At 34.4% G+C, this 25575-nt stretch overlaps 1 protein-coding gene across 4 annotated transcripts in view; it reads left to right on the top strand.

The window, feature by feature from the left end:
- LOC126883270 (excitatory amino acid transporter 2-like) overlaps positions 1-25575 on the top strand; it is a 216391-nt gene that overhangs the window by 145518 nt on the left and 45298 nt on the right. For 3 of the 4 annotated variants that reach the window (XM_050648597.1, XM_050648600.1, XM_050648598.1), the window contains 2 exons: positions 11430-11779; positions 24853-25078. In XM_050648597.1, the coding sequence (XP_050504554.1) occupies positions 11430-11779; positions 24853-25078 (576 nt within the window). The remainder of the gene's footprint in view (positions 1-11429; positions 11780-24852; positions 25079-25575) is intronic. The other variant, XM_050648599.1, reaches the window with a different exon arrangement.

The following is a 25575-nucleotide window of genomic DNA, read 5'->3' as shown; positions in this document are numbered from 1 at the left end:
CCCTCCTTATGCGGAACTGCAGGGGAGGAAAGTTCAGCATCGCCTCTAAGACTGTCGTGGAGCATGTTGACATTGCCCCTGTGATTCCCAGACAAGCTAGCCGCTGCACTTTTTGCAGCTTGGCGTTAGCTGTTGTTTGTTGTGTTTTTGGCTACCATACGAGTGATTCGTATGTGACCATCGGCCTAATAATCGTTTAATATAATCGTATAATATTGGCTATTGATAATTTTAACTTTTTCAAGATAGTCAATTAAAATTATGCCTTTGCAATCCCAAAATACTGTGCCCATGACCTTTCCGACTCACTGATCGACTCGTGGCCGCTTCGGAGCACTTTTGCCAGCTTCAGTCCAGTTTCATGCGTTCATTCTATTCTCTGGTGTGTAGTAGTGGATCCAGATTTCATCAACGGTTACCATTCGACGCCAAAAGTCCGATGGATTGTGCTTCATAAGGTCCAAACACTGTTGAGAAGTAGTCACACGACCAAATTTTTGATCAATGGTCAAAAATCGCGGCACTCATCGGCAGGATAATGTTTCCATATTTAAAACTTCGTTCAAAATATGACTTATGCGCCCTTTACTAATTCTTGCATACTCTGCCAATTCATGCACCTTCACTTTACGATCGACTAGAACCATATCGTGCACTTTCTTCACATTTTCCGGTGTAACTGCATCAGTGAGCCGTCCAGTACATGGTTCATCCAATGTAGATATCGGCCATTACGGCACTCATGGAACCAAAATTGACAGTGTAGTCTAAAGAAGCATTAGTCCTATATACTTATCCAGCTTTTCTTTTGTTTCCTTCGCCGTTTTATTTCTCAAATATGTAATAGTAGGGGAGGCAAGAATGCTAAATTTGCAGTTACTCGAGCGTTATGCGGACCTATTGGGTTGTGAATAGTAGGTCCTAAAACCAAAAAAAGTTAAGTAAAGTTTTCCATTTAAGTGGAGACTTTCCATTTTTTAATTTAATTTTCCATTTCCAACAATGGTTTCTTCCGATTATAGCGCGATCCATAATTCTAAAAATATCTCGAATAAAAGTTTCTTATTTTTACTCAAGGAATCCAAATCTCCAATAAAAATGGGTGCTTCTATTTAATTTTTTAAAGTAACCCCCCACCTCACCTCCATTGTGGGTCGTGCTTGTTGTTATTCGAAAGATTTTTCAAAAATATTGAATAGGTTCATTTTGCAGTCTTTCGATCTGGTGTTCTTTTTGGCGAAATATCGCGGGGTTTCTACTTAAAATTTTAAATTTACCCCGCACCCCTCTCCGTGGCGAATAATGTGTTATTCGATAGATTTTTGAAAAATATTGAACACTATAAACGTTATTAGGTGATTAAACTCAGGTTTTATGGTTGATTACAATGAAAGTCACGATAAACGATCGAATGGTGTATTTTCGTGTTTACGATACAAAATCTGAAAGCTAACTAACTAAGGCCGCTATTATATTAGGCAACTGGTGACGCCACCAAGTTGCTCCACCAGTGACTCATGACGTCACGGGGCACTTAAGTAAATGAGACCTATTAGACTACGGCAACTGGTTGCGCCACCAGAAATTGTTGTCGATCTGGTGGCCGAACCAGTCCACCAGCCGGGTAACCGGGTCTGGTTCCGCCACCAAGCCGGGGCATTATGTTATATGGACCCTATTAGACTGAGCAACTGGTGTCGGCCACCACTAGTTCATTTGTATTGTAATCGAGTGCTTCGTATTTCTTTTCTATTAACTTCTATATTTTCTATTAACAAGCGTATATTTTTCTAAAACCTTTTTTGTTGATTTATAAATATGCTATATTAAAAAGTTCTTCTCGCAGATTTAGCCGTTAATTGTTTATTCATTGTTTAAACAATAAAAGCTCTTTTTATATTTTAGAAATATCGGTGAATTCATCACTTTACCTTGATCAAAAATGTTTCTATTTTGTTTTTGATTATGCTGAATCCGAATATGACGTTAATTGGAAAATTTAAAAAAAAATTGAGCTTTTATATATAGGTACAGTATAGACATACGTAACTTGGAACCATATGGGAAACTTTTTCTTATCAATTTTACAAAAAAAAAATATTCTTTATAAAATGCTCTGCATAGTCTATGTTATACGAGGTATGTCAAAAAAATTGTATGTAAAGTACCTTTAGATTTCACAACATCGAAAATTGTTATTATGAAAAGTTGTTAAGAATTAAAAAAACTATGTTTTGGGACGCATTAATTTTATTACATCATTCTAATTGAAAAAAAAATGCATTTTTTTTTTAAATTACGGATACCCAACATCATTTTATTACAAATATCTATAAGTATTTTATTATTAATTTTACGAAAAAAAGTTATTTTTTACAAAAAGCTTTATATGGTCTAAAATCTAAGATGCAATCATAATATATAAACTTTTATCAATTCTATACGAGGTATGTTAAAAAATATGAATTTCGTCCAAGAGTAAAGTACCTTTACAGTTCACAATATTTCAATTAGAAGAATGTAATTGCATATTCAAACATAGCTTTTAATTCCGAACAACTTTTTATAAAACATTTTTCGATATTGTTTAATATAAGGATATTTTACTGTTGAGCGAAATTCATCTTTTTTGACATACCTCGTATAAAATTCACAAAATTTGAATCTATTATATTATATAACTTATATTTTATACTATTAAGAGCATTTTATGAAGAATAACTTTTTTTCGTAAAATTGATAACAAACAAGTTTCCAATTGCATTTGATTATTTTTCCAATTCCAATTCATTTTATTATTTTTGCTGGTGGCTATTCTCGGCCACCAGTTGCCCGTGCTCACAATTTGGTGGGCCCACTAGTTGCGCCACTAGTTGCGCCACCAGTTACCTAGACTAATAGAGCCCTAAAACAGAAACTGAAAATAGGTTCTTTGTGTCTTTCACATCTGTTAAATATTAAAGATAAAACTACGGTCAGAGTAGACCACACACAGTAGACACACGATATATTACGTAGGTAACTTCACAAAGTACAGGGCCTTTGAAAGCCCATATGTTGGATCTCGACGACCGAAATATTAAATGCGCCCTCCAGGGTCGCAGCGTAAGGAGTTAGATTGTTACAACACCTATTTTTTAGTTTTTCGATCTGACTTTTATTTCTCGAAATATTCGCTTTTTTCTTGTGAAACTTTGTGACTCGCTTATTGCCTTACGCCCCGCTCAAACCGTCAGATTTTTGAAATATACACTGTTCTGCATGTACTTAACTTACCTTATCTTAATCTGACGATTTCAAGTTTTTCTAAGAATAGAATTTTTTTCGGACCCCCCTTAACGAACTCCCCTATATTAAGATCCAATATATGGTAGGGGTACATTTACAGGGTACAAGGATTCTCCCATGTGATAATCTGACGTGCTCGAGTAACTGCAAAAATCCCCGCTTGGTCTTCCCTACCATAATAATGTTTTTAATGAGAGATCAAAAATAAGTTTTCTCCATATGCGTCATTTTTTCAAACAAGCAAGCAATAGTGATTTAACCCAGCCTGGGAGACTTGCTCACCCCTAGAGAATGACATTCGGGTGATACAATTCATTGGGGTGAGGAAATCACTTCACCCCGCTCCAGACCATCCACTCCCCTCCCCCCCAATAGCACTCTGATGCGCTATAGGTGCTCTCAATCAACAAAGTGCTTATCATGTGAGAGTCCTGGGTACACGGACTCCCACATGAAATCCTACCCCGATCAATGCAGGCCAGCATGAGGCGCTCTATTACCGCTATCTCTAGTGACTTATCTTCGATCTGAATTGCTTGCTGGCTACGTCCAGTTCGGTGACTTGACGCTCGAGGATGTGCTCTTGCCCGTTTTGTTAATATATTTTTTAGTGGCCGGAGCCATTTTTTTTAAGTTTTTTGTAATTTTTTTTTGAGGGATGTCTGAAACGTATAAAAATCAACATTAATAAATATTATGCGATGCCAAAGGGGAGCACGTTGTCTTCTTTTGATAGAGATACGATTATCTAGACTTTATTATCTATTTACTAATATTTGCTGTTTGGGTCTTCTGTGTTTTCATCTATAGTACACATCATACCTTAATATCTCTTGCAGGATTCGGTTTGGGTGGTCTTCTATCTCAGCAAATTTTGTTCTGGCTTTTCCTCCATTATATTCAGTACTCTTATTTGTTTTAAGTCTCTAAATAAGAACCGTTCGGCGACGTATCTGGGCACGTTTGCAGCTTCTCTGAGGCAGTTGTTGTGTGCCGCTTGTATCTTCTTTTTGTTACTTTGGCTTGTGTGACACCATGCAAGAGATGCGTATGTAATTATTGGCAGTATAATGCTATTTATCAGTCTTAATTTTATTTTCATGGCTGATTTGCTTTTCCTTCCTGTGAGTCCTCTTCTGTCGCTGCTGTTTTCTGGACTGTTGCGTTGACATGCGATGTGAATGTTAGACTTTGGTCCATTGTGACTCCTAAATATTTAGCTTCGTTTTGCCATTCGATGAGTTTGTCTTGAAATGTTAGCTGTCAAACACATAAATTTTATGTAGCTGTCAAAAATATACTAATGGCCGCATCGCGCTAAAATGTGACATGTGTGCCTAAAAAATGGCAGAATTTCTAGAAGTAATGTTTTGATGATATCGCAGTGCCCCAATCGACAAAGGAAGTTAATTATCAGACCACCAGATAAAATCTAATTGTATGCGTATTTATTTACAAAATTACAGCCGGAAAAATGAAAGAATACCCATGAACGATCAAGCACATATTTTGGATTTGCTGCCTTTTTCTATAAATAACAAGCGAGAGAGATAGATTATTAAGTGTTGTCTACAAAGCAAAAACGTTATCCAAGACATACGCAGTTACATATTTATAATTGACAGAGTGAGGCGGCGATACAATTGTTCAACGTAGTTATATTAATTTAGTAGAAAATTTAAACTCACACTTGACTATTTCTGTAGAAATAATTTTTTTTTATACTACTTATGTCATTATTAGAAAAACATTCAACATGAGTAGAGATAATGATTGTATAAACTACTATTCGAGTAATCGTGCAGGTCAACTGTAATCTGACTGATTCGATTTCTGTCACTTTGACAGTGAAACTGGTTTAGGTTCGGTAGAGTTTATAAATTTTAATAATCAGTCGTATTTACTTGAATTAATTCAGTTCTTTTAAGAGCTATTTTGATATTATACGTTCTGAGCTTCGCTGGTGTCGCTCCTAGCGGATTACTAATGCAAATTTCACCGGCAATTTTTTAATTTATTATTTAATTGTTATCGCTTAATATTTACAACGCAAAAAAGTAATTAAATTGTAATCGATTTTTAAAGATTTTGCTAATCATTTTAACGTTATATTAATGAAATATTAATTTCTTACTTCGGATACTTTCACAATTATCATGTAGATGGCGCTTAGATTAATTTATAATTACATATTACGAAATATTAAAAAAACTTAAATTCAGTATTTAGAACGTAAGTGTATTTAAGGTAAAATATACACCACAGCTTTGACCAACTAATATTATTTCCTATTAATATTTTTAATTTCAATGTTTTAAATTAATCACTTTGACATTTATGTCTTTCCAGTAAAAGCTTACAGACTTGTCACTACTGGCGCTCGCGAATTTTTAATTATCCCCTCTACCTACGAGCTCATAGCGTATATTGTATTTTTGGTTTGATAAGTATTTATTTAATTAAAATACGTCAATAAAATTTGTAAGTAATCATCTGTCAATATGGTTAAGTTCTGTCTATGAGTTCGTCAAACGTGTACATATTACTCTGACTTTTCAATCATAGGGCCGGTTGTTCGAACGCTAATCAAAAATGGAATCAACTGATCATTATCAAATATTTAATTACTGTCACCAACTGTCAATATCAACTTTGTTTGGGTTGCTGAAAACATAATTGATTACAATTATGAGATTTATTAATCAATTATGTTAATTAATAATTAATTAGCCAATCAATTATGTTAATTATCATAATGATAATTAACATAATTGATTACAATCAACTGATTGACGTACGAATGAGGGCTGTTGTTATTTGATGGTTATTAAGGGGACTTAATTATAATCAACAATGATTATTATCAAATGTTTAATTACTGTCACCAACTGACAATGTCAACTTTGTTTGGGTTGCTGAAAACATAATTGATTACAATTATGAAACTAGTTAATCAATTAACATAACAATTATTAACATAATCGATTAATAAATCTCATAATTATTGTAATTAATTATGTTTCCAGCAACCCAAACAAAGTTGACATTGACAGTTGGTGACAGTAATTAAATATTTGATAATAATCATTGTTGATTAGCGTTCGAACAACCGGGTCTTAGGGCCGGTTGTTCGAACGCTAATCAACAATGATCATAATCAAATAATTAATTACTGTCAATGTCAACTTTGTTTGGGTTGTTAAAAAGTCTGTGGAGTCTATAATCAATTAATATAACAATAATTATTAACATAATTAATAATAAATCTCATAATTGTAATTAATTATGTTTTCAGCAACCCAAACAAAGTTGACATTGACAGTTTTGGTGACAGTAATTAAATATTTGATAATGATCATTGTTGATTAGCGTTCGAACAACCGGCCCTTAGGGCCGGTTGTTCGAAAGCTAATCAACAATGATCATTATCAAATCTTTAATTACTGTCACCAACTGTCAATGTCAACTTTGTTTGGGTTCCTGAAAACATAATCTGAAATTACTTAATCAATTATGTTAATAATTGTTATGTTAATTGATTAACTAATCTCATAATTTTAATCAATTATGTTTTCAGCAACCCAATACAAGTTGACATTGACAGTTTTGGTGACAGTAATTAAATATTTGATAGTGATCATTGTTGATTAGCGTTCGAACAACCGGCCCTTAGTGTATGAAATTACAGATTAGTACATTTTTTCGAATGTACATTTATTTGCAGATAATGTCTGAAAAATGATCTGGATACCTAATGATCTGAATTCATTAAGTTTACTTTCATTTTAATCACTTAATGCAGCTGACATAAACGACATTTTTTAAATTCCTATTACTGTGTGTGTGTGAAAAAATGGCTTGGATGCTGGTCCGTTAACCACAGATTTTTATTTTATTTTTACCTCAATTTATTAGTTTTGTTATATTCCCACCTATCTGACTCAAATGACTATATTTGTTTCTTTCAAGTAGTTTATGAGTAATTTAAATATTTCCATTTTATGACAACTTAGTAGATATTCTATACTAATTGGAACGTGAACTTGTGTTTGTCGTAAATTGTAATACAATTGATTTATATATCTCTCGTTAATTTTGCATTCAAAGAAAACATGGTTCAAATCTCTAATCGAAACATTATCACAAAAACAGACTGATGAATTAACTATTCCTAATTTGTGCAGATGTGCCTCATATTTTCCGTGTCGAGTTTTTAATCTGACGATAGTAGAAATATCTTGCTTTGGCAGGTTATACTTAAATATGTATTCAGGTGGCGGAGGAAGTTCTTGATGTAAAGAAAAATATAAATTTTTTGATATGCTTGAAATATTTTTCCATTGTTTTTTCGATATTTTATTTATTCTATCTTTGACGTCATTTATTGCATCTGTCGATAAGATCTGAGTTAGGATCACACCATTTTTTATTGCATCTTTGGCCAACTCATCCACTTTCTCATTACCCAGTATACCGGCATGCCCTTTTGCCCATATAAATACTACTTCCACTTTAGACGAATTATTTTTTATATTACATAAAATTTTTGATTTGTATGAATTAAAATCAGTGTTTTGAATTCCTATTACTATTACTATTAAATTCCTATTACTATTTACGTCCACTGGCAACTTTAACATGGAAAAATTCATAATACTACATATATTTGCTTACTCATTATTTTTGTATTATTAATATATATCAAATAATTAATTACGGTAGTAATAGTAATATTTATCACCAATAAATATATATTATCAGAAAAACAATAACATCACAAAAAATTTTTGACACATTCTTACGTAGCGAAAAATCGTACGGTGGGATAGTAGTCACATCCGTTTATTTTCAGTATTAACATAGTTTAGACTTTGTTTTGACTAGAAATTTTTGATTAGATTCGTATGCATATCATCGATGACGGATGGGTGTTCTTTAATTTTTCCGACGTAATATAATCTTTAGACCCTTCTACCCTCGCGGCTGTAGGTATGACGTGTGCTCTGTTAACAGTGTACTGAAATTTTAGGGGATTTTGTTCCCTTAAACACCCCCAAAATTTTGTTTACGTTAAAATTAAATTATTGTTGTGGTATTAGTTAAACACATTGTTTTAAGACTTTTTTGTCTCTTTGTACTTTTTCGATAAGCCAGTTTTTACCGAGATATTTTGAATATTTGTAAAATCCACCACATATTTGTAAATGGTTATGTAAGATTATTACGCCGTTATTAATCACAATTCAGTCAAGTAAATTTGATTGCATTTTACATAAGATTTAAGCGGTGTCCGTTATAGGGATGGCAACGATCGATGTATCGATACATTAAATATATCGATATATTTTAAAATTGTATCGATATTTTTATATCGATATTCAACTTTCGATATATCGGAAAATATATCGATATTTGAGATTCAATGTATCGCCCACAGGATTAATATACCATATTGGCAATATATAAAATTATAATAAAATCTTATAACATAAATTATATAGTTCAGGGCTTCCCAAACTTATTCGTACTGTGACGCCCTTGAGTCTTTGCAATTTTTTTGCGACGTCTCTCAACCCAACCCCCAATAAAATTTACCAATTTTAGTAAGTACTAGCCTAGTAACAGGTTATAGTTATAACAAAAAAAAAAACTATTTGAACATTTATATTTTTGTTAGCAATTAAGAACGAAATCAAAAAATAGGTCCAAAAATAAAAAGGGATATTTTTTATGTAACTGGCTGGTTAACGTGACGGATGTGCTTGCTTTTTTGAGCACAGCTTATGAAACCGGGGCTCCAATTTGGAAATTGCCACTCTCATTTCTTTTTCTAAGTTTATGTTTGACCTGTACTTGTTTTTAATTACTGTCACTGCAGAAAATTCCGTTTCGCACAAGTACGAAGTCACAAATGGTAATAAAACCTTTAATGTTGCAGTGCTGATGGCATGATATTCATGAGAAACTGAGCTCCATAATTCAAACAGTGTGTCCTTGTCGTATTGAAGCTGTAGGCTGGATTCACAGGAAAATTCTGTCAGTTGTTCTTCTTCCTCTGTTGAAAGTGTCGATAATGTGGATAACTGGAAAGGGTTTCTGACCCATCATATTACTCCAGATCTTCGGGAAAATATTTCTCAAAGTGTTCGCTCAATGATAACAAGTGTTATGTAAACATATTTTTTAAAGAGGGATCGAGGATTTCTATCGAGTTTTCTTGTAGAATACCTTGTAAAGCAGCGAAACAGTCAATTTCTTGATCTTCTAATTTTATCTTCCATAAGAGCAACTTAGTTAGAAACCCAGTAATTTTATCTGCCAATTGCAGGATATGAGTATTGTAATAAATATATTTTCTGTATTAACAGTCCGCTCTGACACGCGACGCCCCTGGGACAACTCGGCGACGCCCCAGGGCGTCGTGACGCACAGTTTGGGAAGCTCTGATATAGTTGGTTCGCTAAACTCAGACACAACTGGCTAGTGATTTTAGTCAGTAATTTTGCCAATTTACTAAAATTAGCAAAAAATAATTACTAAATAGTTAATAATTACTAAATAATTAGTAATTTTGCCAATTTTGGCAAAAAAAATTGGCAAAAAACAAAAAAATTACCCACTAAAATCACTAGCCAGTTGTGTATGAGTTTAGCTAACCGACTATATCCCTACTTTTTTGAGACGCTTAGTATACTATACTAAAGAAATATTAAAATCAACATTTTCGGCCAGTATTATTTAATTTGAATCTCGTATACCTACCCTTAAAATTTCAGGTATAGTACCATATATTTTTTAACTTTTAACAATGTTTTTCAATAGGCCACTCTATGTAAACCGTAAGAGTACCCAGTTTTAAATATCTTGGATGCCATATTACTGAACAACTAGATCCAGATAAAGATATAAAATGTAGAATCCAGATAGCCCGCACGACATTTTAAAAAATGAGGTCATTCTTCTGTACTGATAACTTGCAATTTCAACTTCGAAAGCGCATGATTAAATGTTACATTTAGTCAGTCCTTTTGTATGATATCGAAGCATGGACATTAGAAATATTCACCAATAATCGTTTGGAGGCCTTTGAAATGTGGCTGCACAGACGTACACTGAAAATACCATGGACGGCTATTCTGACAAATGTGGCAGTCCTTAAGGGAGCAAATGCTGCCCGCGAGCTGCTTGATAACATCAAATATAGAAAGATGGCCTATTTTGGACACGTAGTAAGGGGAGACCGGTAGAATATTCTTCAACTTATTATGATGGGTAAAATCGAAGGACGCAGAGGAATTGGTAGAAGGCAGGCCTCTTGGTTGAAGAATATCAGGGAGTGGACAGGAATAAAGAATGCAGAACAACTATTTAGAATAGCTCGAGACAGAGACAGTTTCACCATGTTAATCGCCAACGTCAAGGGGACTTGATAGAGCACGTTAAGAAGATGTAAACCGTAATAAAACGATTTAAAATTTAACATTTGTCAAGTTCACGTAGTACGTTCTATTAAGTTTTATAATAATTTTATTTATTGTACCTATTTACTAAAACCCTAAAACTCAAGTTGTCAACATTACTGGTGTTGGAATCCAACATTTCGTTTTATATCTACCATCTACCATCTATCATCTACTATCTACCATCGAGAATTGGTCCAAGTAGGTACCTATTATTGAATATTTGTGTAGTTAATAATAATATAACAAGAAACAATAATGGATCCACCCAAAAGCAATGTTTGGTTGCATTTTAATAAAATTAATAAAGAACAATCTCGCAATTTTTTCTCCAGGGTTTTAAAATATCAGTAAATACATCCAATTTATACGCCCACTTAAAACAAATGGTGGAGCTTTTTAATCAAGTTAAACCAAAGAAAATACAGCGAGGAGAAGAATGATATATCGATATATTGCATATATCGATATATTTTCTCCGATATATATCGTATATCGATATCTTCACTCGATGTATTATACGATACGATATATCGATGTGTAATTATTTGTTTTTGCCATCCCTAGTCCGTTATAGTCGAAGTGTCAGTTGTATTTTGTAGTCGCATCTTGTATAAAATAATTGAAACAAATATTTGTTGTACAATTATAATTTAACGAGGCTGATTGGATTATTTTCAGGCCTGGAACCAATAACATTGGTATTGTTTTCTTTTGCATTATATTTGGCTCAATTCTCGGTACAATTGAAGAAAAAGGAAACGTAGTCAAGGAGTTCTTTTCAACAATATTCGTAGTTATAATGAAAATGGTAAAAGGTGTTGTTTGGATAACCCCACTTGGAATATGTAGTATTATAGCTGCAAAAATTGTTTCAGTTACTGACATAGTATTAGTTATATCTCAGTTGGGATGGTTCATTGCAACAATTCTCATAGGAGTATTTCTGTCGCAACTTATAATTTTACAACCCGTTTATTACTTTTTTGTACGGAAGAACCCCTTCAAATACTACTTAGCATTTACTCAAGGTAAGAATTTTGTTTGTTTAATAACATACATACAGTTGATCCCAAACCGTTTTTTCAGTGCGTCATAGTTTGTCGAATTCGCTCTAACGCATTAAAGTTGGAAATGACAGAAAAAAACGTACCTCCGTGATTATTATACATAAAACTTCGAAAATTATGTATTCGTTGAAGGGTATTTCCATATTAAAGCAACTTACACTTATAGATTTATAATTGGTTGACAATTACAATAAGTACTCTAAATAGATAACAATCCATGATGCGAATAAAGATAATTTGAAACAAAAGCAATATATCGTGACAGTAGTTTCACAATGTTAACGGATAAAATGACTTGTAAAATTAATTGTAATTCTAGGTTAGAAATTTGTCAACGACGTAAATATAAATATTTTATGTCATTGGTATATTCGGACATTGTATGTATAGTGAAATTGTATTCTATATTTATTTAATTTTTCTTTAAAATATTTTAAATATTAATATTCTGGCAAATATTTATATAAATATTGATATTTATATAAACATAAATATAAATATTCTGAAAACTGTCAGTTAACTAAAATGTCATGCAGTGATGCGAGACATTCTTAAAATGTTTTATGTCGTCAAAGTTAATGACCCATTAAAAAAAGGGTTTGGGATAAGCTGTATGTTTTTTTATAAATACACGGTGGGATAACATTTTGTAGAACCCATTTTATCCCCAAATTACTTTTTTAGTTTTGGTCCAATTTTTATGAAATTTGAAACATACAATGCTAGTCAAAAGTCCGGTCCCTCCCTCGTATTTTTTGAACGGTTATAATTATAATGGTAAAATTTGGAGGGAGGAAATAAACGGATGTAGGCTTCGCAACTAGTCACAACAGGTGAAGTAATCGTGACAGATGACGTTACAGCGCCACTGTGACCGATAATTTTAAGGACCTTATGGCAAGTGATACCTCGTTTGAAAAGTATTGAAAATATTTATTTAATTTATACTAATTTTATTTGAGTTTAAGCTTATTTTGATGAATAAATTAAAAAGTTACTAAAATTGTAGTTTGCTAAGCAGAGGCGGTCGTTTGAATATTTATTAATTACATTTTAAGACTAGTTTAGAAGCTTACGTCCGTTTATTTCCTTCTTCCAAATTTCACTATTATTATCTATTATTTTGCCATCGCAAATGTTTTTAAGAATTCTACTAGCTTTCGCTCTTGTTTGTTAGGCGACGAAACAAAATTTTCACGTTGCGCACTACAACTGTCAACAGACAATTAGTGTGTTTAGTTTTGTGTTGTCATTATACTCTGGGCTAATTAGCAAAATTCATGGAAAAGTTATTTACCAGCAATTTCATTGCTGGAATGGAATTATAAGATCTTATATATTAATAATACAGGTATGCAAAGTCCGCAGATAGTGTGCTACTTTTTTATAAACAAAATGGCGCCGACAAATCGTATTTTTTTTTCAATTATTGCTCTATACCTCCGAAGATTTTAACTTTACAACAAAAACACCTAAATAAAAATTCACCGCAATTAATTTTTGCATAGAGATCTGTTTTTCACGATTTGCTTCGACGAAAATTTTCCTCGGAAAATGCGGGTTTTTCTAACAAAAACTCTAATTTTCAAATAAAGTTTTAAGTAAATAATTATTAATCAATAATTAAATAACTTAGTGACATCAAAGCTTTCTTGGTATAGATTGTAATTCCAGAAGCCGGTGAAAATTAAACAAATATTTTAGCAACAATTCAATTGTTAATTAACAATTTACGATCGCAATAATAAACAAAATAATAATGATACATTGATCAAACTTATAAAAATTATAAAGATGAGATGCTTATTTAATATTTTATCGACAAAATATAAATTTTTCTTTTTTTTGCATAATCTTTAAATTTTGAAAAAAAAATAGTTATAATACGCTGGACTAATTAGTAAAGTACAAAGAAAGGTTATTTACCAGCAATTTTATTGCTGGAATCGAATTATAAGATCCTATATATTATTAATATTGGCATGCAAAGTCCGCAGATAGTGTGCAACTTTTTTTATAAACAAAATGGCGCCGACAAATCGTATTTTTTTCAATTATTGCTCTATAACTCCGAAGATTTTAGCTTTACACCAAAAACACTCAAATAAAAATTCACCCCAATTTAATTCTACATAGTGGCAAGTTTTTCCCGATTTGCTCCGACGAAAATTTTCCTCGGAAAATGTGGGTTTTCCCAACAAAATCTCGAATTTTCAAATAAATTGTTTGGGCCAGTAATTATTTATCAATAATTATATAGCTTGGTGAAATAAAAGCTTTCTTGGTATAGATTATAAATTCAGAAGCCGGTGAAAATGAAACGAATATTTTAGCAATAATTCAATTGTTAATTAACAATTTACAGTCGCAATAACAACCAAAATAATCATGAGACATTGATCAAACTTAGAAAGATTATAAAGGTGTGATGCCTATTTAATATTTTGTCGACAAAATATAAATTTTTTCATTTTTTTGCATAATTTTTAAATGTTTAAAAAAATTGTTATAAACAAATTAACATTTCTCAGAAATTGTTTATTATCTTCTAATTTTAAAAATTACTTAAAATGCGTATTTCATAGGTCTTGAAAATGAATGCTTTAAAAAAAATTTTACAACCATTTGCAAAAAAGTTATGAAACAGCAAAGTAAATATACGATTTCTCCGTTGTTTATAATTTGTTTTAATTGTTTCAAAGCCTAAATATGAGTCTATGGTACAAACTAATTACTCACAAAGAATGTCAAAAATTAGTAAAATGGTTATATTTTAATCAAAGATTAAAAATACTTTTTTGTAATTTTTAGCGCAAAAGTAGGCCTGATACAGAGTCGGAGCTAAAATGTTCACTCGAAGCGACTGACACGCAGCATACATTATTTATTAAAAGTGTACGTTGCGCGGCCGGTCGTCGCTCCGAGTGAAAATTTTAGCTACTGTACTGTATTAGTCTACTTTCACGCGTGTAAATTACAAAATAATATATTTATAATCTTTAATTAAAATGTAACCATTAAACTGATAATCGATATTTTTTTGTAAATAATTAGCTTGTACTTTAAACTCACTTCTACGCTTTGAAAGAATTAAAAAAAATTATAAACACAGTAGTAATCATATGTTTATTTTGCTGTTTCATAACTTTTTTGAAAATGGTTGCAAAAAAGTTTTAAAGCATTCATTTTCAAGATATTTGAAGTACGCATTTTAGCTATTTTTTTAAATTATAATATAATAAAAACTTTTTGAGAAACGTTAATTTGTTTATAACTATTTTTTTTAACATTTAAAGATTTTGCAAAAAAATAAAAAAATTATATTTTGTCGACAAAATGTTAAATAGGCATCTCATCTTTATAAGATTTCAAAGTTTAATCAGTGTATCATAATTATTTTGGTTATTATTGCGACCGTAAATTATTAATTAACAATTGAATTGTTGCTAAAATGTTAGTTTAATTTTCACCAGCTTCTGAATCTCTGCTAAAATGTTAGTTTAATTTTCACCAGCTTCACTATAATCTAAACCAAGAAGGCTTTTAAGTCACCCAATTATTTAATTATTGGTAGATAATTACTTGTCTAGAACTTTCTTTGAAAATTAAAGATTTTGTTGGGAAAACCCGCATTTTCCGAGGAAAATTTTCGTCGGAGCAGATCGGGAAAAACACGTCTCTATGCAGAATTTAATCACGGTGAATTTTTATTTGTGTGTTTTTGTTGTAAAGTTAAAATCTTCGCAGTTATAGAGCAATAATTGAAAAAACACGATTTTCGGGCGCCATTTTGTTTATAAAAAAAGTAGCACACTATCTGAGGACTTTGCATACCTATATTATTAATATATAGGATCTTATAATTCGATTCCAGCAATAAAATTGCTGGTAAATAACTTTTCCCAAAAATGGCCTATTCTCCGATAATCAGCCCAGACTATTATTAAAAATAGATTACCTACCAATTGAAGATAAAATGTTAATAAAGTCATTAGGTGAAAAAAATTATGGGGCCGAAAGAATTGTAAAAATGTTACCGGAGTGTAACTGGAAAGTGGACACGGTCAGTTACTTCTTAAACCTTTGAGAGAAAATGATGGTTCTATTAAAACGAAATCAGGGCGAGGAAGAACAAAAACTGACAGAAGTCATGAAAATATTGCCATGGTAAGTTCTTGACAATGTTGGGCAAAATGATGTTATTAGTTCAAGATAAATATCAAAAATAACAAACATTAAACGTACAACTGTGCGTAGAATAATAAGGCAGGACTTAAATAAGTGACCATTCAAAAAAATTTATCGTCAAAAAACATCTGCAGGTACAAGGAATAAAGATTTGAAAGAAGAAGACAGATATTAAGGAGGTTCAGAAGCAGATAACAAATTGAAAAAATCTGGATTTTCGCTCTAATACTTTAATATATATCAATTATGATTTGAATCCCCGTATCATAACGGGCTTCATTATGATACCGATTTTCATTAAGATACAGATTTCTAACCCTAAAACATCGGCGGGATTGGTACACAACTTAGACAAGGAAAGAGAGAGGACGAGTAATCCTATGACCAAAAGTGAAGCCAAACCGACACCAGAGATTTTGATCATCGACGTATCTTTGGGGTATTGTTATGCATTGAGTATTTAAAATAAAAACACGAAATGTATTTAAAATGAAGAATTTGTGTACGGTAAATGTTTTACTAAGTTGCTCATATTACGTACATATGTTTCAATACATACATATGTTTTTATTACGAATTTTAGATGATGATTTACTTTATTTTTTATGAAATTTTAACCTTCAACGAACACCCACCACTGGCAACCCATTGTTATTTTTGACGTGACCGCCATGTTTTTGGTGACAAACAAACCAAAAACTGGCTTCACTTTTGGAACGTGTGTGTTAAATGAGTGTTACCCATCCTCTCTTTTTTCCTTGTCTAAGGTACACAAGGTTATAAGGGTTAATCTTACGTTGGACGAGTGGGTTCTCTATGAGCGTCTGGAACCAGATCCGAGAGGAAGTCGGCCCGGAAGCGGTAGTTGCGCTGCGCCACCTTAGTTTTATTACGGTAGTCGGGCTCCAGTAACTGCGTGAGGTGATATTCCGAAATACCTAGGTCACAATAAACATCTATACCACTGCAATGAGGAAGGACCGCTCCACATATGGTATGATTGTGTCCAAGAAAAACACATCGTACAAAGTTTTATTAAGCTCGGTCAAAACGGCGGTTAAGACCACGGGAGCCACAGAGTCAATCAGAACGCTGTGTAGCACCAAGGACAGTAAGCTCCTTATCACAATAGATAAGGACCAGGCCGCCCTAAAACAGATTAGAGACGCCCTGGCCAACAAAGGTAGTGGGTTACGCACCCTTCAGCTTGATGAAGAAGATAAGACCGTAACCGTCCATCTAAAAGACATGTTGGAGGACACTAGTAAAGAGGAGCTTAAAGAAGCACTCGAGGCTTACACTGGTAGATGTCAAGAACCGAATAGAATCAAAGAGATGAAGCCATTTAGGGGTAACACCCTAGCGACTACAGTCATCCTCACCAAACAGGCGGCTGATTGTATTCTCCAGAGAGAGACGGTAAAGGTGGGCATCGTCCGATGCCAGGTTGAGAAACGTATCCGGGTCCCCAGGTGCAATAAATGCTGGGCCTTCGACCACGCTCGGGATGTGTGTGCCAGCCCCGATAGGACCGGTACTTGCTATGGCTGCGGGGCAACCGGGCACGATACGGAGTCCTGTCGGGCTGCGGCAAGATGCGTCTTGTGCGATGAGGGGCACAGGCGTGGCAGTATGGCCTGTCCTAAATTCAGAGATGCCCTGAGGATGGCCAGACAGGCCTAAAAGCCAAAACTTAAAAAACAAGATATCCCGATGCCGGGCAATAAATCTGAAATTTCCGTAACTGATTATATGAAAACCGTCACCCTCGCTGATACGCCCAATGTCGGAGTAGATGTGGAAATGGAACCTTCCACATCGCTCTCCAGCCCCACACACACCGCGACCCAGAATCAAGAACTGGGTGATGCTACTTAAGTAGCAGCGTCCTCGTCAGATATAGACGGTCTAGTATAAGGCGATACTCTCCACCGATCCTTTAACCTTAAACTAAGACAGGGGTAAAACTCTGCAATGGCTTCGCTATGAAAAAAAAAGACTTAAAATACTCCAGGTGAACATCGGGAGGGCCAAAATGGCACACCATATGATTTATACTAAAGCCCTCGAAATTGGAGCTGATTTACTGGTTGTCCCCGAGCCAAATAAGAACATGACTAAGAACCAAGGCTGGATTGCCGACTTGAAAGTTGATGTTGCCATATACCCCGTTAACAAGAACGTGTGCATCAGCAAAATCATAAAGAAAGAGGGTCATGTAATGATCAAAATAGATAACTTGGCAATCATTGCCTGCTTTATCTCCCTTAACTAGGGAGCGCTACCAACAACAGGTCGAAAGTATCATACAAACGTCTCAACAACACAGAGACTTTATTGTGGCTGGCGATATAAACACCTAATCGATCATATGGGAGTCTCCTAGAAACGACAACCGAGGGGAGATGTGGAACGATTGGATACTTTCAGGAGACCTAGTAGTGATCAATAATGGCAAACCGACGTTTGTTAGAGGCGAAACACGAAGTCATATTGATCTTACCCTTGCAAGTAGAAATTATGCCCAGGAAGTTGATGGGTTGGGATGTGTTGGAGGACAACCTCTACACGCATCATAGATACATCGTCTTCGAAACTGGAACAAAGGTCATGAAGATAGGAAGAAAAAGAATTACCTTCAACATAGAATGCTTTAAGACCGGTATAAGTAATCTACAAGAGGATGATACTACTGACTTTCAAAGTCTCCGACGGACTATTGTCAACGCACATACTCTTAGTAGAACGCGTGAGAATATTACGTCCACAGTCCCATACTGGTGGAATGACGAGATTCAGTCTAAAAGAGCCGAATGTTTTAGGTGCAGACGAACAGCACAGAGGTATAGGACCCAGCAAAATATCGACGATTACAAGCGTTCTGAGAAAGAACTGGGCAGAGAAATCAAAAGGGCTAAGCGTAATTGTTGGCAAAATCTATGCACAGCGCTAGAAAATGATGTATGGGGAGAAGCATACAGAATCACAATAAAAACTTTGGGGTCAGAAAACCCGTACAGCATCTGTTCACCAAAATGGAATGAAATAGCGAACATACTTTTTCCCACAAAGCTTCGTCAAACATTCGCCCAAGTCAACGTTACTGTTCGACCCGACGACTTCTCGGCGGAGGAAATAGCAATAGCAGCAAGTAATATAAAAGTAGGTAAAGCAGCTGGTCCAGATGGTGTGCCTTCAGAAGCGATTAAGATCATCATTGGAAAATATCCTGAAATAATCAGGAGGATTTTCAACAATCTCCTCCATAGGCAAGAGTTCCCCGACCATATTAAACAGGCCAGATTAACGCTTATTTTGAAACCGGGGAAAGACCCCGATATAGCCAACTCATACAGGCCAATTTGCCTGTTGGATTGCCTGGGAAAATTCTATGAATATCTAATAAAGAATCGCCTGGAGGAGGATCTGCAAAGAAACAGAAGTATATCTGATAGACAGTACGGATTTAGAAGATCCAGATCCACAATATATGCGGTAAAGGCAATAACTGACACGGTCAAAGAGACGAGGAAAAGATGGGCCGTTCTCGTGATGTTCGATGTGAAAAATGCATTTAGTTAGTATAAGTAATATAATTAAGAACTACCTTAATGAAAGGTGTGTCCAGGTGGCGAAGCCTAAAGACCTGCAAACCACAGCAGGAGTACCGCAAGGATTCGTACTGGGACCAACATTATGGAATGTTCTGTATAACGGGGTTCTGGAAATTACCTATGAAAGTAAAGTCAAAGCTATTGCGTATGCAGATGATCTAGCGCTACTGATTCAGACTGAAACGAACTGGGACTTAGAAGACATAGTGAATAAAAGTTGTAGGAAAGTATATGACTGGATGAGGGAACAAGATCTCGAATTGGCTACACATAAAACAGAAATTGTCATTTTAAAAGGCCCAAGAAAACGACCCAATCTAACTTTCATGGTAGATAGTACAAGAATAGAGCCGACAAATTGTACTAAATGCTTGAACATACACCTGGATACAGGTCTTAGATATACCAAAGATCTGAGTAAAATAGTCCAGAAAGCAGAAGGAAGGACTGTCAAAGTCAAAGATCATGCCAAATATCGGCGGACCAAGGAGTCATAAAAGAAGGATGTACACCTTCAGGTACTGCATTCTTCTCTTCTGTATGGTGCCCCCATATGGTACGAAGTTTTGAGAATGACAAAGTATAAAGATATGCTAGAAAAATCGCAAAGAAAACCCCTCTTGAGACTAATAAGTGCGTACCGGACTAACTCGACAATTGCCCTTTAGGCCATATCATGTACACTACCCATTCACCTCCTAGCCAAAGAAAGAATGCTATTATATGCCAATGATTACGGCCACTTGCCCCATATAAAGTCTGAGGTAAGAAGACAGATGTACCAAGAATGGCAAGGCGAATGGGAGGCACAAATCGAAAAGGCTCAATGGACCAAAAGGCTCATTCCAGATGTGGTGGCCTGGTCTGCATGTAAGTATATAAGATTAAATTACTATTTTACACAGTTTCTCACCGGCCATGGTTCCTTTAGATCGTATAAGTATGTTATCATGAAGACAGTAGATGACCAATGTTTAGAATGCAACGTCAGAGACGACGCTCAACACTATATATTTGCCTGCAGGCTCTTTAAAAGAGAGAGACTGATTCTAAAAACAAGGTTAGGAGAAATCTCCATTGATAACATTATGGAAAAATCCTTGCAAAGCAAAGATAACTTTAATTTAGTGGTAGATCTGATAACCGAAATTATGAAGAAAAAGGAGACGCTTGAGAGAGCGAGAGAGGATCAAGGTGGATAGACTTATACTAGATTGATGGTACTAAACGACGGACGAAGCGACGAAGATATATGTATATATGTGTTTGTGTGTACTATGTATGTATGAACGTGCGTATTTGTAAATATGTGTATATTTTTAAGCATGACATCATATAGATAATTATTTGCTTGTTGTATACATTGTTTTCTTTTCTCCTTTTGGAAAAGTTATCTGAGCCGTATTAGGCATGACAGACTGCCCCGTTGCACTCGAAGTTACATCCGCCAAGGAATTTGTACCGTGTGCACCGGGGGAGAAGGGGGTGGATTTTAGTTGGTAGGCAGTTAGCCAGAGGGTGTCCGTAGGCAGGACTTCTTAGGAGGAAATGCATGGGGGTAAACTCTTCTTCTCTGAATCCAACACACGCTTAGCCATCCTTAAGTGGACGCGGCTAGGTACGGTATTTAGAATATTTACCACCTCAAAAAAAAAGTATAAGTAGTAGTAGTAGTAGTAACAATAGGGAGTTTTTGTACACACAAATACGTAAACGCAACGCATCTTTTTGACATATACGCTTGCGCAGTAATGGTTGAACTCCCTTATCTCGATACGTATTACCTAAAGTAACGCTCTGATACGTACGTGAGAACGCATCCCTATCAAGACGAAAGTCACCGAATGCACACGAGGATCTTGCCCGATTACCTACCAAATCAACATTTCATCAGCGTACTACCCGTTTATAAATATTTTAAGGTTATATTGGTTATTGGTTTAGTCTATTTGAGTAAAATAATTCTGTGTTTGTAATTGGAAATTGGAACTTCATAATAGATTTAAAATTTTATTGTTTTTAAGTTTTCTATTAATAAAGCAAAACAAACAAATATTGTATTAGTTTAAGAAATACAGTGATCACCACAATTAATAACTAGATAAACAAATGACCTAGTTTCAGTAAAATTTGCAAATAAATATTACCAAACTATTTACATTATACTGGAATTCTGATGTAGGTACAATAATTTACAACTAAAAAGTAGGTATAAACAAAAATAAAAAAAAATGTAACCTAACCTAAATGTAATTTTTTTACATTTGTATATTAATTGTATATTGTGTGAACATTGTTTTATTTTTTTAATGTCAACGGAATTTAAAAATGACTTTACGATTTGCTTTACCTTACGTTAAGGCAGTTACAAAAACTACCCATTTTAACATTCATCCTCTACAACACGTTAGTTGCTTTACGTATACGGAGATGCGTTACGTTACGTAGCAACAAAAGCTCCCTAATAATGAAAAATCAAATACTAATTTTGTAAATGACGAATCAGAACAAATAGGAATAGCGACATGGAACGTGACCTCTCTAAATGGAAAGGAAATAGATAATATTTAGCTAAACTAAATCCAAATCAGACACCTGAAAGGGTATAAGGAAGGGGAGAAAGGAAGTATTTTGCTGGCAGTACTGCATTGTAATAATTAATTTTATTTACTACATACAATTGTTTACCTTTTAATAACATAACCTAAATCTTACTTTTTCTTCTTATAATTTTTTTTGGGCTATGGCCTTGACAATTATCCAGCAACCTGGACCAATATGATTGGCCAATATAATTAAAAGTGCGAAAAAAATTGCCGAGCTATGAAACCAGGTGTCGCTTTTCCGAACTTGCACGGTCCCAATAGATGATCAATTTTAGTAGTTCCAATGTGACACAAAATCTAGGAATGGGATAAAAAAGTTTATTTGAAGAAAGTGTATTTTTTTGTTCTTCTTAATGGCGGTACAGGCTCGTTTTTGTAATATTTTATTTATAGAGTAATTTCCACATACTAACATATTTCTCCAAAATTCTGCTCCAAAATCTGCGGAAGTGGTTCGGGCTCACATCAGTTGAACTATTCAGAAGTCCCGCAAGCAAAATCAGAATTGCCATGTTGATTGCCAATGTTTGCAATGGACAGGGCACTTGAAGAAGAAGAACATATTTCTAAAATTTGGCTTTGTACCGCCATTCTTTATTATATTACGAATATGTGTGCCAAATATCTCGACAAAATATTTTAAATTAAAGCCACAATCTTGGACCGCGTTTTCAGTTTTGATGACGCTCTGATGTAGCCTCTTAAATGCTCATTGCACAATATAGGGGAGACCGTAGCATATAGGAACATTGACATATATGATATGATTAATTTGAATTTCGTGCTGAATTTGTTAGTGGAGGTTGGCAACTGTAAACCATGCTTCAGTATAGAGTCAGTGGACGCAGATAATACAAAGGGTCAATTTTATAAGATAATTTAATAAGTTAAAGTAAGTTTTCTAATTTTTACTATACTCTTATGATATTTTACTACAAAATATAGTAGGTATACAAAAGCCCGCTGCTTTAAATATGTGCAAGTACACATCTCTCATCTTTATGTCACGCATTTTAATCGTTAATTTAACTTATTTAACTTAATTTAATTTTTTGTTGAGTTTATGCTTGATAATGTTTTTCGTGTGAAATGGGGCAACGAAGACCACGTACGTTGGGGCATATAAGATCGCTGTACCTATATGCCACTGTTCGTTTAACAAAATTGCTTAATGTACGATATCTTTTCAGATGAGGAATTACAAGAATAAAAAGGCTTCGCCCAAATGGAGTAAAGCTACAGCAAACGAGGCTACCATCGCTGTTCGTAAAAATGGAAGATTTCAAAAACTTGCTTAATACGACGCTTAAAATTAGTAAGGGCTGATAACGGATCCATTCAGGTACCCTCCCGGGGCCGTTTTAAGCCTGTTTTTAGCGAAGAAGATAAAATTTTAGTAAAACATCTTTTCGATATTCAAAATAGATTTTACGGACTTACACCACTTGATGTCTGTAGAATTGCTTTTGATTTAGCTGAAAGCTAAGAAACTGACTTACAACTTGCATCTAGGAAGATTTGTCCACGTCAGCATTGCAGCAATCTAAAATCATTCGCTCTCCTAGATCTGCCACTCCAAATCAGCAATTGTCTGCAACTTCAACTGGTAGATCTGATAATTATTCTCCTCAACGTGGTACCAGTAAGAGTAAGCAGGCTGATGCTATCAATGATCAATGCTAGTTCTTTACAGACATACTTCAACGGCTGTCTCCAGAACTCAGCCAATATAAGGAGAAGCACAAAATCAATACCTACTAAACAGGAGATATCGAAAATTTTGACAAGCACCCCAAAAGAATTGCAGAACAAAGTTCAAATTTTGAAGCTTTTGCCAAAGAAAAAACAGCCAGTGAAGGATTACAGAGACAGTAGTGAACATTCAGATTAGGACTGTACCTATGTAAATATTTCAATGAAGCTTATAGTCAGAACAAGAAAAAGAGGGCTGGATAAAGTGTCAGAAATGCAATAAATGGGCACAATATGCATGTGTTGGTGTGAAACAAGACGAAGATATGTTTTTATGCGAATTTTGCAAATACTAACTGATGGTCCCATTTTCCCCGCATACTGGGGTATACAGGACCGGATGTCATTTTCACTTTAAGTTGTAGTTTTTTTAAGGGTCGTTTTCACGCTAGGTACGTCTTATTGTACGTTTTGTGTGTCATACAAAACTTACGACAAAACGTACGTCTTTACGTCTTGTAGAATCGAAAAAATGTATAGGATTTGTCCTATCACACAAAACGTACAATAAGACGTAGCATGAAAACAGCAAAACGTACGTCTTGTCGAATCGAAAAAATTAAATCCGCTTATTGACAAAACGTACGTTTTGTCGTAGGTACGTTTTGTATAACACACAAAACGTACAATTAGACGTAGCGTGAAGACGACCCTTTAAACGTGTTACTTTATTTGCATTTTTTGTTAAGCATTATAGTAAAGAATGTTATTCAAACCTATTTAGGGTGGTGTTTTCAGTGCTTATTAAGTTTGGCAGATACAAGTAAAAAAGTGTTAGGGGGTCCTTTTTGCCCCGGTCTCCCCTACTATAATAGTACGTAGGCCTTCTTGCATATTTCGCTATTCATTTTTAATATTGTACGTAATATTTTAGGTACGGTAACGGCATTTGCAACAGCCTCTGCAGCTGCTGCTTTACCAGTTAACTTTAACGTATTAGATAATGACTTAAAAATCCATTCCTCAATTACAAGATTCGTAATGCCGATAGGCACTAACATTAATATGGATGGAACCGCTTTATTTCTTGCATCCTCTACAGTATTTTTAGCACAAATGACGGGATTTAATTTAGGAACTGGGACCATTTTAACAATATGGTAAGTAATTTTTTTCTACTATGTTATATCAAGATAAGCTGGGAAGAAGTATTATTTTAAAAATATATGTTTAATCGGGTCTAGGACGTTTCATCGCCGCCGTTTCGATGCCGCCAGTTCGATGCCGATGCCGGCCGATTCATCGCCAGTCAATTAATCGCTATCTGATATATTTCCGAATTTTCGACAGTTACAATTATTATTTATTTTTAGTATTAATTAGGAATTCTAGGAAATGCTAGATATGAAGGCGATGAAATGGACTGGCGATGAACCGGCGGCATCGAAACGGCGGCGATGAACCGGCGGCGATGAAACGTCCCATTCCGTGTTTAATCATATAATGAAATGAATATATGTTTAAAAAAACGAAAAAAATAGAAGATGAAAAAAAGGAAGGCCCAAAACGAGATGGTTGGATGACGTGGAAGACCACCTGAAAATTATTAATATATGTAAGACAATGGAGGAAAAGGACGAAGGGACAAAAATCCTAC

This window comes from Diabrotica virgifera, chromosome 4, assembly GCF_917563875.1.
Source record: "Diabrotica virgifera virgifera chromosome 4, PGI_DIABVI_V3a".
In the NCBI taxonomy this organism is placed as follows: domain Eukaryota; kingdom Metazoa; phylum Arthropoda; class Insecta; order Coleoptera; family Chrysomelidae; genus Diabrotica; species Diabrotica virgifera.
Note: the sequence above shows the minus strand (reverse complement) of the source record. Positions and strands in the feature narration are given on the sequence as shown.